This window comes from Chaetodon auriga, chromosome 16 (genome assembly GCF_051107435.1).
Source record: "Chaetodon auriga isolate fChaAug3 chromosome 16, fChaAug3.hap1, whole genome shotgun sequence".
Classification (NCBI taxonomy): Eukaryota; Metazoa; Chordata; class Actinopteri; order Chaetodontiformes; family Chaetodontidae; genus Chaetodon; species Chaetodon auriga.
This window is the reverse complement of record NC_135089.1, coordinates 5,051,936-5,065,071: the sequence shown is the minus strand read 5'-3', so window position 1 is coordinate 5,065,071 and position 13,136 is coordinate 5,051,936. Positions and strand designations below refer to the sequence as shown.

Genomic DNA, 13,136 nt, shown 5'->3' with positions numbered 1-13,136 from the left:
TCTCACTCCTCCCTCCCTTTCAGTTTCGGCGAGGCGTGTTCCTCGTCTGAAGGACACCAGTTGCTCCCTCCGCCTCCTCCTCCTCCTCCTCCTCCACTTTGAGCTCCCACACTCCCCCTCTTTCCCATGCGTCTGAGTCGTCAGGGCCACGTTTCAGCCGGGCTTTACGTTGCTAGGAGATGGCCCTGTTGCCGTGGCATTGGTCGTTAGGTGGTCTGCCTGCCTCGCACGACGAGGGGGACCGGAGGGAGGAGGGAGGAGGGAGGAGGCAGGAACAGACAGTGGACAGAACTCGGCGGTCAAGAGGAGGGTGGGGTTGGTCTGGCTGTGATTCTCCTCTCCTTGTTTGATTGACAGGCAAGCTGTTCGACCAATCATTCGATGGGGCTTTGGCTGATTGGCTGATTACACGAGAGCGTCTGTTCCCGCTAGATGACTCCATTTAATTCAGCTTTTATCTCACAAAACGTGTTTTAGTTCAGCGCTAAAGAAAATTTGAACAAGCACCTTTAAAGTTCACGTTTCTCCAACACTCACATGTCTACACGTACACTGCAAAGCTATTTGTTTGCTAGATGACACTTTGATTTGCACAAATCTTTCAGAGTTTCATGCACAGCATCCGAACAGTCTGTCTTTGCACATGTGGGCCTGTTGCTTCAGCACAGACTTGGCGTGAACCCGTCCTGTAATGAGGAGATGTAACGCTGTCTGACAGCAGCGGTTTATCGATTGTTTCATCTGCCTCTTCCATCAGTGGAAAAGGAGCACATTCAACGAAAATGAATCATTTTACTGGCCTTATTTCTGTCACCGCTTCACAGCTTCATTTCACCAAAAATATGACGTAAGAATTCACATTAGAGCCGTGATTGAACTCTGGGTTCAGCTAGATTTGACACCTGAACGAGACCAGGAATGAACCAAGGTTTCCGATCCCACGTTACTCTCCGTCACTCACTCTGCAGGAAATCTCGTTTCTGTACTTAAAGTGCATGATGATGTACACATTTTAAGGTGGAGATCAAGAAGTTTCTCCCATTCTGCAGATTAAAGGGATATTTGAGGAGCACAAGGTGGTAAAAATCGTTTCCAGTCTGTTGTTGGATATGTGTTGCTGGAGGAGAAGCTGGCTCCTATCCTGAGGAGATTTTTCTCAATGACAGGTGTATTTAAAATCCTCCTCGCCCTCCCCTCACCCTTCAGTCATTCATCTCCTCTCATATAAGTGTCCTTCTCCCTCCGTCTCTCCTCCAGGTGGGCGATGCCATGAGAAAGATGCAGGAGAGGAACAACATCGGCAAAGTGATCCTCACCACGGAGCCCATGCCCGAGGAGGAGAAGAAGGAAGAGCCTAAGAAGGAGGACAAGAAGGAGGACAAGAAGAAGGACGACAAGAAGAAGGACGACAAGAAGAAGGATGATGCCAAGAAGGAGGAGAAGAAGGACGACAAGAAGAAAGAGGAGGTCAAGAAGGAGGAGAAGAAAGAGGAGGAGAAGAAGGAAGAGCCCAAGAAGGAGGAGAAGTGAGAGGGAGGGATGGATAGTCAAGCAGACCAGCAGGGAGTTTGTGTCCTGGGAGCAGGGGGGTGGAGGGGCTGGGGGACAGGGGGGGTGGACATGGATGGGGTGGGAGGGTGGGGGTGGAGGGTAAGCAAGAATGGGAAGGAATTAGGGGGGTAGATTACAATATTATCACACCACTGTCGATCTTTCACCTCTTCCACCTCCCCTCCGCTTCACCCTCAATGGCAGCGATTACTCAGGCCTGACTCCACCCACCTGCCCCCCCACCCACCCACCCGTTTTTTGCCTTCATTTCTAAATCAAATTTCCAATCACGTGCTACACCTCGTAAACTCCGCGCTCATCTCTCGATCTATATCATTCCTGTTGGGAATGATATAGACAAGAGAGCCCTGAAGGATTGTGGGTAGGGTCCAGGCCTGGGCCAAATTGCTGTTTCCTTGACAACTGTAATCCCCGCTCGCACTCCGGCCCCACCCTCGACCCCCACGCCCCTCCGCACCTCAACTCCCACTGTGCTAAATTGTTCTGCTCTGACTTCCACCTGCCACCCCCCCCCCCCCCCCTCCCTCACTGTGCTGAGTCCCCCCAACCCCCCCCACCCCACCCCACCCCTCCCACCTCCCACACCACCACCACCATCGCCTCCATCCCATCTACGGGCCGGACCCACAGATAGGCACAAAGGCAGGCAGATACGCGGAGAACCACACCCACCCACACGTTGCTCTCTTAGCGTCCAGCGCTCAGTTATGTCACTGAGGATGAGTCAGAGATGCCTGTGATTGGCTGATGCGCCCCACCTTCCCTGGAGATATTTGCATCCTGGTTTTGATCATGTTTGACTGCTCAGACAGTGGCGTTAATGCTGCGAGGCCTCTCAGTGCTCGTCATTTATATGGCCTTAGCTCGCATCGGCCTTCATCTGCGCTGATGAAACTCCGTATTGCGTGTGCTCCCACCGCATTTCTGTGAAGTTAATATTAGCGACTGCAGTTTTGCACTTGCCTGAATATGAATTTCCCTCATAATGAGCCTTTCTGTGCGGCGCTGAATAGGGAGGCAGAAATCATTGCTCAGCTTCCTTCTCCTCAGTTACAGATTTTTCTAGCTGACCAACTGTTGGCAAGAAGCGCGCAGTGCCAATTAAGAGAGAATTTGTTTCTGTTCGAGCACACACACACACGCACACACAAACATACACACTCTGAATGTGATGAAAGAGGCGCTGTCATGCTGAGACAGTGAAGCGTCTGAAATGAGCGAGTTGAGGAGGTGAATGCCGCTCCTCTCCCCTCGGGATCGGGCTTTTTCCCTCCCTGATCCTCCTCGAGGCATTCCATGGCATTCTGCTCCTTTCACGGCGACCGCTGGCCTGTCGATCACCCCGACCTGAGAGAGGAGGATTCGGTTCAAGCTGGCGTCCATACTTCGCCTCCCCTCCTTCTCTCTCTCTCTCTCTCCCCCCCCCCTCCTCTTTCCATTTCCCTCTCTATGGTCGGCATAGCAACAGGCGTCAGGCTTGTCAGAGGAGGCGCTGTGGTCTGTTTCTCCGACTCCCCCTCCCTGCGCCTCCCTTCTCTAACTCTGTATTTGCCAGCGCTCGGTGCAGTCAACCAGTATTCAACAGGTGTAAAATGTATTACGGATTTCAGATGATAAAAAGAAGAAGTGGGGCGGTTTTCAAGGTTTTCAGTGTTGCACCACCAAATAGTTTACTCCAACCAGCCTGAAATTCAAGTATTGACAATGTGTGCTTTAGCTGAAACCCCCCCCCCGAACGCCATTCAAGTGTAATCCTCAGTATTTCGCCCAAATCCCACTGAATGGACTCTAAACCCCTCACGTTTACCTGCCTGCCCGCCTGTCTGTGAGCCCGGCCTCAGTGTTGAGACTCAGATGGTGACTAGTGACTTTGTAAAAAACGAAAACAAAACGTTTGAAAAAAAAAAAAAAAAAAAAGAAGAAGAAGAAGAAGAAGAAAAAAGTTGTTGTGTTAGCATGAGTGGCCTCCCTCATGTGCTGTGTGTGGTGTGCCATTGTGTGTGAAGATGTGTGTGTCCTCAGGTCGTTTGTCAGGTTTTAAAAGCACCCACCCCACCCCTGCCACACCCCCCCCCCCACCCCCCCACACTACTCCGCTACAGTATTATGTAGCTCCCACCCGGCCCCCCCTTCTTACTCTATCTGTCCCTCCTGTCTGATAAGAGGCCTGTGTTACGAGGACAGTTGGTATTAGTATTTTGCACTCTGCTCGCTGATCTTAATGCACTTACAAGCATGGCAGTCGCACTCCAGTCCCACGCAGGCTTTGGTTCTGCCCCAGGTTTGCAGCCTGTTTCCCATCATCCACTCCCAGTGTATCTGCTGAAGCTCAGTGAAAGCACAGGTGGCACACACACACACACACACACACATAGAAACACACACTCATGTAAAGGTCCGCTCATTTTAAGCTTGCCAGTCCCTGCCCTGGCCAACTTCTCCTGGGTGGCAGCTGAAATCAAAGCATTCATCCATCCTTGACTGCGGGAAGGAAAATGTGGAGCGGGGTGGAGTGAACTGGGCTGGAGTGCGACGGCCACGCTGGTGTGGGGAGTGACTGTGTCCTGTCAGCCTCTGGTTAGTGTTCTGTTCTAATCTGCTGGGCTCCCTTTGTGAACCTGTGGACGGTGCTTCTGTTCCGAGTGCCATGTGAGAAACAAACGCTTCAGTTAAAAAAAAAAAAAAGAAATAAAAAGGATGTTTTACTTAATATGTTATTTTAATTTACCTTTATATTTCCATTTGTTTGTTTGTTTTGTTATCCAAGGGTTTAAAGTTCAAAGCTCATACTCTTTATGTGGGGACCTGCCAACCTGCACTCCTTTTAATGTGATGAAGTCTTTCTGTTGGTCCGAACCATGTGTGCCAAATTGTATGTATACTGTATTCCTCTGTCAATGCTTTGAATATTAACAGTGCATAAAAAATATGAAGAAAATTCTGTTTTTGGATGCATTTCCATCAACCTTGCAGAAAAACGAAAAGTCGTCAATGTGACTGATTTGTATCCCAAACGCTCATGGGTGCTGACAGATTTTTTGCTGCGGTTTACAAAAGGTTTAACTCAATTTGTAGTTTTTGATTGGTTGTAGACTTGCTCAAGCATAGGCCTGCACTGTGCCTCTCTCCTTGCACACACTTTACCTCAATCCGAGGCGCCTCCCTCCGTATTTATATCCTTTTCACTGTGTTTTACCAGCTCTCACGTTGTGTCGACAGCAACAGGTCGATTCCTCCTTAGTGTTTACAACCATAATATTCGTAACACAGTGAAAAGGAACTGGACGTGGTGCATTTAAGGTTCAAAACTACACCAAAAGACATATAGATTCACCGAAATCTGCATAATCCCTCCAAATCCAAATTTCCATGGTATTCCTCTCTATGGATTTTCTTTCAGTTTGTTTCCAAACGGCTTGTATAGCAAGTGAGGGAGCAGATGTTCTCACACAGCTGTGCAGAGATGCCAGTAGTGTAACACAGCTGCGCAAAACCCCAGCTTATTGGCTGATCATAGCTCAGCCCTGGCCTGCACCAGACACAACATTTCCGCTTTACAACTGATCTCAGTTCACTCAAGGATTATGAGAGACGTTCCTCTTTTCCTGTGCTGCATCCGCAGAGCCTCTTGGCCGGTGCAACAGTCGCAGTCCAGCAGCAGCCAGCCAAAACGCCTCTCCGTATCACCCCCTTTCTCTCTCTCCCCATACGCATTTATAGCAAATAAAACATTACTTTGACATCTGGAATTTGAAATTGCCTGCATGCATCGGCATGTGGAAAACAGATTATAATCTCTTTCTTTCTTTCAACATTTTCCCCTTCCTTCTTTTGAGCTAAGATGCCTTTGAGATGAACTCAATCAGTTGGGCGGGTGACCTGCTGCCTGAGAGCACTTCCACCGTGGTGAAACTGCAGCGTATGTCATCTTGAAATGGTTTCCCAGTCATTCCAGACACTTATGCAAGAGTACTAAGCAACTCAGAGATGCACAGGAGAAGAACAGTGTTTCAAAGTAAAAACAAACAAAAAAAAAGTCTGAATATTTGCAGTTTTAGATTTGGTATTACTAATTAACACTCGTAGTTTTAGGTCTGAAAAACGCACTAAGACAATGAGTGTAGTATTTCCAATAGCTACTCTTCTGTCTGTCTTGTCTTGTATAGCTGAAGTCCCTCACAGGCACCCACCGTATAGCTTTGAGGTGAATTTCTTTCTGTTTTATATGGTTTCTCAGGTCATTCCAAACAGCAGTTTTCTTCACTTTTGCATTTACTAACACACACACTCACTCACACACACACAAAACATCGATCTGTCTCACCGTGTTTCACTGAGTTCACTGCGCAAACTGTCACGCCGACCTTCCTTCACACGTCCATGTTTGATGTAAGCTTTAGCATTCAGAGTCAAAAGGAGAGGCTCTGTCAGTGGGTTACGTCCAAAATCAGAGCCGCTGCGTTCACTCATCCACACTGAGAACCCGAACGACCACATCTGCCTGCAGCTATCGTTTCCATTCATTTTTAAGGCATTGCAATGCAGGAACATCGCGGAAACATTGCAGAGTTGCTACGGAAGTACAACCTGGCTGGGCTTGTCATGTACAGTACTAGGATGCATGTGTAGTGGACCAGAAAATAAGGCATGTGTTTATGTACAGCTCACCTTCTCTGTCGATAGTTTAGTCGTCATGTAGTGGTGTGGTGTGTCGGAGGAGAATGCCCTTCCAGTTGTGTCGAGTTGCCAGCTGAAGCCAGTCCACTGCCCCCTGTGCCACCTGACCTCCTGTCCTCACCTTCAGCATGGGCACGTCACGGCCGGCTGATACACCTTAACCTATCTCTGGGAATGCGTCAGAAACTCGCTTCACACCCATCCCACTACACACCTCCGGTAGAGTTCAGTCTCCACTGGTAATTGTCAACAAGGCATACCCAACAGGTTGATTTCTAAGCTAGTTTCCTCCACTCTGTCCTTCCTTGTGTTGTTTTTCTTTCTTTTTTTTTTTCCTGATTGCAAACACTCTTCTCGTCTCGACTTTGTTTTTTAAACCCTTTGAATTGATGCTGCTTCTGTGCTTGACTCTGGGTTTACTGCGTGGTGCCATGTTGTCCACATGGCCTCTAGAGCTTGTAACGCTTCAGTGTGTAATGTTACCATATGCCTTACATGTTTTCCAGGACTAATAAAAAAAGCATAACAAAATGTCAGGAGATGTGTTTTTTTTTATTTCTGTGCCCATTCTGAAATCCTACGCAGGATGGTACAACATGTCTATCTACACAGTAGTACGCACACAATACAGAGCAGTGTGCATTTTTTACTAAATAAAACTGAAACTGTGTGAAAATGTTCAGGAATGTAAAATAGTTTAAGACAATGGTGGTTGGTCACACTTGTTATTTACAGTTTAAATCAATCTTAAAGCAACAGTGAGGCAGATTGTAGAATTAAAAAAATAGCTGCAATGTAGAGCTCCGTTATCTGAAAAAGTCTTCCATTTCTATGTACATTTGCTCAAATACAGCAATATAACCTGGAACTAACCATAAAAAAATATAGTGCAAATAGCTCTAACCCAAAAAAAAGACTTAAAAATATAAACAACATAAGAACTCCCCCTCAGATTGCTTTTATCCTCAAGACCTGGCTGGTGTCTCCTCAATCCCATGGGAGGCCAAGACCTCTGAAAGGCGAGTGAGGTAAGTTGAATCTGGGTAACCGTTCCTGAGAAGGACAAAAAGTAGACCGTTCATCAGCTACATGGACGAGTGCGGGCCTTAATTCCACAGCTCCGTTAGAGTTTCCTCACTCACCCTGATTTTCCTCCATGCAGGCTGGTCTTGTGAGGGATGCAGTCCCAGGTGACCCTGGCCTCCGCCCCTTTCTCGATCACTGTGAAGGTGAGTCCCTGCTTGAAGGCTCTCTGCAGCCTGGGGAGCAGCTTCCTCGTCTTCTCGCAGTCAGGGAGGAAGGCTTCAAACACCCCTCCTTGAAATGGTTGTCCTGGAGCAGGGTGACCCTCCTGGTGAGACAGAAAGCAAAAGTCACATTTGTAAACAAAGTCTCATGGGCTAAAAGCTAAGTCTTAAACTCTATGTGATACAACCTGCACAGAGGACCAGAATTTGCAAATGCAGTCAGTTTTGATGACTTGAAACAATCATGGTGGAGAAGAAACTTGTAACGTCCTACGCAACACTACAATGTCACAATGTATTTTCCTGTGCTCTCTGAATAATAATAGGCCTTTCTGGAAAGTCTTAAGTTAATCTAACTGCTTGTTGACATCCTGTGGGAGGCAACCCCAACGCGGAAATGTGCAATAAATGCCTTACACAGAATAATACCATGTTCTGTGAAGTGCTATCAAGTAAAACACATTATGATTAATTTAAACTGGTGCACAATAACCAGTAAAAAGTAAGCACTGTTTGCCCACATCATGTGTTGTTTGTTGTTGAATATGTTTAAAATAAGCCCGTCACCTCTTGGATACCATCAGGAATGCAGTAAGTGATCTTGATGGCGCAGTCTTTCTTGTGTCCCGGCATGCTGATGTGTAGTTTGGAGTAGGTCATTTTGCCCTGGATGCCGCGTGATGTCGACTCATGGCAAACTCTGCAGTGGATGTGCACCTTGTCCAGGCACTTTGAGCAAAAGGTGGCCCCGCACTTAGTTCTTACCATCAACTTCTCAGTCTCCCCACACACACAGAAGCACCCCGGGCCTCCAGGACCTGACCTGGATCCCTCTGGGCTGTCCTCGAGCTCTGTTTGTCTTTGCTGTGAACTGTTCTTTTGAGTAGAACGCATGGTTCTCTCTTTCGTATGAAGGTCTTTGTCAGTAGAGGCTGTTGTTGATCCGACACCATTTACATGTCTCGCACTTTTATCATTTCCTGTCTGAGAGCGGTTGACGAATGCGTCAGTCTTCTGTCCATCCATGTCCACAGCACCTACAACTTTCACTTTCTCTTTAATGACAGGGTCTTTCCTCACTACCGGCTGGCTCATGGATCCATTCACCAGCTCCGACTCCTGAACATCACCTCTGTGGTTTATTCTCCTTTCCTGACGACTCCCATTAGCCTTGCCTATTTGGCCGTCTGGCATCACCTGAGGATTACTGTAACAGTACAGATCAGTACTGTCCTCACCCATTTGTTCGAACGTGGATGTATTCCATTTGGAAGCAGAGAAGTCCTGCTGCTCAGATATTTGGCCTAAGTCTCCAGAAAACACCTCCCGCAGTGAAGCGCCTACCTGAGAACACAACTGTTCTGGCCCAAGAAGAAGTAATCTCTTCTTTGAAATGTGGATGCTAACCTTCTTGAACCGGCTCCGCACCTCAGCACAACAAGCCTGGAGGGTTTCATCTGCTGTGTCGGTGATACCCAGCTCTGACAAGCGCAGCTCCTGCACAGAGAAGTCTACTTTAACCGAGTCGATCAGCTTCTGTAGACCTAGCTGGCATGAGCTCACTTTGGATGAGTTTGCTCCTCTTAAGGTGAGAGTCAGATCGCGACTTCCCTCCGAGTGCCTCTCTTTCATCTGGACATCAGAAGTCAGGTCGTCCACTCGGGTGCCGTAGGCCTCTTTTAAGTGCTCCCACATCATAAAGGAAACTGTCACCTCTGCAGTATATCCTCCCTGACTGTCCTTCCCTGTTTGGTTGCTGAAGCTGGAGGATCTGGGCCGGGCTCTGATCGTGGACCTGCTGGTGTCATCTTGACTCTTCTGACCTGCAACTTGGGCCTTCTGCTGAGGCGTTCCTGAGAAACTACTGGCTCGCTTCAAGGTGGATCCTGACCCAACAGGTGGGAGCGGAGTACCTCCTGACAGACTGGACTGAGTTGCACTAAGGGGGGATGTAAAACTCTTGGGTCGAGTATCATTTAAATGTGAGTTCAAGGGGTTTTTACTTTGAATAGAAGCAGTTGAAGGCCAAACATCTCCACTCTTAAACAAGATGTCCCCTCCAGTGTTTTGGAATAACGCTCTGGAGACTCTTTCACCAGGAATCTCTGCTGTTTCTGACAGCACATCATGCCCTAACATTGGTCCAAGGCGCGTTTGTCTACTGGAAGGTGAGAGCCCTCCTCTTAAGCTGAAGTCAGTTGGCCGACTGCCTAAAGCAGCCAGGCCTGAATCTTTAAACCGAGCAGCTAGCTTGTACTTTCTGGCCCCTTCAGCTCTCCTCTCGTCCTCCTCTGACCTCAGCAGCTGATCCATCCTCTCATCCACAGAATCCACATAGGAGGATGTGGTGAGGGGGGCTCTCTGCTCATCAGCATGACTTGATGAACCTGAATCATATGAAGGAAATCTAAGAAGACTGGCTACATCCTCTTTTTTTCCCCTCACTTCGCTGTGGTCCAGGAGAAACTGCTTGGCCTCAGATATGTCACTACTGCTCCCGATAATGTAAAGGTTTTGGTTATCTTCAGTCAGAAGAAGCTTGGGATGTCTGACACTCAAGTTCTCCTTCGCCATTTGTAGTCCGCCTCTGGGGTACAGGATACTCTTAGGGAGGTGAGCTCTACAGATCTTCGTCTGATTCTCTTGGAAGAAACTACTTATTGCCTTTCTTGCCAACTTCAGGCACTCCTGATCTTGACCGTCCTCCCCCACAGGTGTTGCAACCTGCAAAAACAGACTAGTCAACCCCTGATTTGTCATTTCCACCACATCAACCCCATACTGACTAAGGATATCCTGGTATTCCTTTTGGCAGTGTTTCTGCAGATACTGGAACATATCTGCATCCACAATTACTAAGAAGTCCTCCTCTGACGTCCTAGGATGCCCAGGAAGCTGCAGAGCTGCGCCCTCTGTCTGCCCAGTGTCTTCCCAGCTGTGACCACCAGGTGTCAGGTCTCTACGTGATTTGGACTCATCAGAAGACCGGGCAGCCTGAACTTTCTCTCTTTCTTCTCTTTGCTTATTGGGTTTCCCGCTCTGATCTTGTGACTCCTGGATGTGAGGCTTCTGTGCTATCTGAACAGACCTGGAGCCACTGGTGGCAGGTTGACCTGAGTCTTCTGATGATTGTGGACCCGCAGGACGGCCAAGCAGTTGTGCCAAGGCAGCCTGGACTTTGGAAAAAGCTCCATGCAATATGTACAATTCCCGAACAGTGTCGTAGTTTATCTGGATATCAGGGTGGCTCGTATGAAGGCTTGTCAGTGCTATTTCTCCTCCAGGAAGCTGGCTGTGGTCGACTGTTGCTGATAAACTCGGGATGACCTATGATGACAGATGAGACATTTATGGGATTTACTGTATATTCAGCATTTGTTGACATATTTCCAAACATTCTAGCTAAAAATACAGTACCTTGTCCGCGTCCAGGCTTTCCTGGTGCTCAGTTACAATGACTCTATACTTCTTCCCATCCACTTCCAGAATGTGCTGGCTGCGTTGAATAACTCTCTGTGCCACTGTGTGAGAGGGGTCACCAGAGGGAAATCAATCTCAGTCTGGGAAGCATCCTGACTAAGCTCTTTTACCATTGGCTACTCCATTGACTTGCATGCCAACATTCCAGCTCAGTGTAAATCACTGGTGACAGCCAACATAGTGCAATACAGTATGTTACTAATACTTTGCAAATTATTACAACAAAAGTTTGGAGCCTGCAGAGTGAAAATTAAAGAAGCATTGGCTTTTGTATTGTGAGACCTGTGTGTTAATGCAGTTAATATAATGATATAGTTAACAGTATTTCCACAGCAAAATGTCTCTAACAGAATGAAACGATCCCTTCCACTTCATATGCACAGACATGCACACATCCTGACCTCTGCTGTCCTCAAAGGTGATGAGGGCAAAGACAGGCGTTGCCTTGACAATGGTGACACAATCTATTTCTCCTCCTCCATTCCTGGTCCTCAGGAAGTGGATATATAGCTTGTCTTTCAGCCTGTCATCATCAGTGTCAGCAGGCAGGCCGCTCACCCTCACAGTCCTGGACGGCTCCGCCATCTGCTGGACGAAACACAATCACTGCTGTGAAGGGAAAACTTCTGAGACTGACCGCGAGACAGCAACACAAAGATCGCATCACTCTGCACAAATGAGAGCGTGAACATCAGCAGGATGATGAGAAACGAGACATCACTTCGTGGAGCTGTTAATGGAAATTATCAGGCAACCATTCAAAGACCCCACCCTCGTAAAGAGGAAGGAAGACACATTTGATAATATAACACCCTCTATTGGGGGTTACTAGGACACTGCATCAGCATAACTCAAAAATTTCCATTTCAGGTGCATCACAGATGAGACTTTTTTTGTTGAAAATCTGAGCAAATAATTGTCAAAGAGGTGTCTTCAAACCTTCCTCTAAAGCTGATTCTTTATTGACAAGCTAAGATGATGGCAGACGACAAATTATATTTTCTTACCGTAATGCCATGACGTTTTTGTGTATTTTTTTCTGTAATGTTAAAAAGACGTGTTGCCCTCTTTTAGTTCAAATCCCCCTCGTGCAATATGGATAGAAATGTAAAAATGGTGAATAACATGTGACAGATGTTGAAGTTAACGCCCCTTCTTCCACTTCCCACCTACTAGTTTGTTGCTATCGTGTTGGCAACTAATCGGCAAAGAATAAAATGCGGTAAAAACAGCATTTCTTTATTACGATGGTGCTTATTCCGCACATAATAGATCATTGTTATGGCACAATTTCCATGAACTATGTTGAGATCTGAACTCATCTAGTGCCATTTGCAGCCATCCGGCAAGATATGCGCAAAATGTTGGGTATTTATTGGTACGGGATGTCAAAAACGACATGCAAGCGCGAGAGGGAAAGCCACATTGCAGAGCTGAGAGTCAAGGAAGTGAAAAATCGGACAAACCTAAACTGACAATCTGCCTCCAACACCTATCGACGGATCTTCCGTGCGCGCCCGGCGCTGTTATTATCTGTCACCCAATATCACGGAAAGCTTTACGCGGCGTAGTGATTACTGACCTTAATTCACGGCGATTGCACGCTATTCTTCTCAGACCGTCATACTTTTCAAGTCATGGGAGAAAAGTGAAACTACAATCTGTTGTGTGATTCGTCGTGTTCCGCGAGGGGGCGACCAAGTGCCGTCCCCCTGCACAAAACAAGCAGGCCTGCATTTGACAGAAGTGTCCCGACAGCTAATTAGTTATTTGTCAGAATAAGATATTATATAAAAAAAAAACATATGATAAATACAAAATGAAATACTTTGTTGTTCATAAACATTAATTACCTTTAATTTCTCCCGCCTGTCCTACAACAGTAGTCATCTCATGAACCCTCAGATCTATGTTGTGACCCTTTTTTTGGGGGGGGGCAGACCCCCAAATTGGGACTCACTGGATTAAATAGTACATAAAGTACCCAAAATTAGCTCCATCTCAGCCAGCTACAAACATAAAAGGATATGCTTGCACATGGTTGCATCAGTATTAACAATCTAATATTGTCATATGAAATATATCAGTAATGCAGGCAATTATTCTGTTGAATGCTGTACTTTTACTTTTGATACTTTAAGCAGTGTACTTTTACACAAG

The 13,136-nt window shown here is 47.0% G+C and overlaps 2 protein-coding genes across 2 annotated transcripts in view; one reads left to right on the top strand and one right to left on the bottom strand.

The window, feature by feature from the left end:
- The window catches only part of vat1 (vesicle amine transport 1), a 28,465-nt gene extending 21,680 nt beyond the window's left edge, over positions 1–6,785 (top strand). The window contains exon 6 of the mRNA XM_076753481.1: positions 1,258–6,785. Within this exon, the coding sequence (XP_076609596.1) occupies positions 1,258–1,530 (273 nt within the window). The 3' untranslated portion in view covers positions 1,531–6,785. The remainder of the gene's footprint in view (positions 1–1,257) is intronic.
- On the bottom strand, positions 6,784–12,609 carry LOC143334620 (uncharacterized). The gene is made up of 6 exons (XM_076753480.1): positions 12,559–12,609; positions 11,378–11,561; positions 10,914–11,017; positions 8,064–10,823; positions 7,392–7,600; positions 6,784–7,302 (listed from the first exon to the last, which is right to left on the bottom strand). Exons 2-6 carry the CDS (start codon positions 11,559–11,561, stop codon positions 7,215–7,217), a joined length of 3,345 nt encoding a protein of 1,114 aa, XP_076609595.1. The 5' UTR covers positions 12,559–12,609; the 3' UTR covers positions 6,784–7,214.
- Positions 12,610–13,136: the final 527 nt, after the last annotated feature.

Bases quoted from the DNA above. Each gene is read 5' to 3' on its own strand.
- LOC143334620 (XM_076753480.1), bottom strand. From the start codon at position 11,561: ATGGCGGAGCCGTCCAGGACTGTGAGGGTGAGCGGCCTGCCTGCTGAC. The intron at 10,824-10,913 runs GTACTGTATTTT...CTGTCATCATAG, and splicing joins AAAGCCTGGACGCGGACAAG to GTCATCCCGAGTTTATCAGC. The intron at 7,303-7,391 runs GTGAGTGAGGAA...TGTCCTTCTCAG, and splicing joins CTGCATGGAGGAAAATCAGG to GAACGGTTACCCAGATTCAA.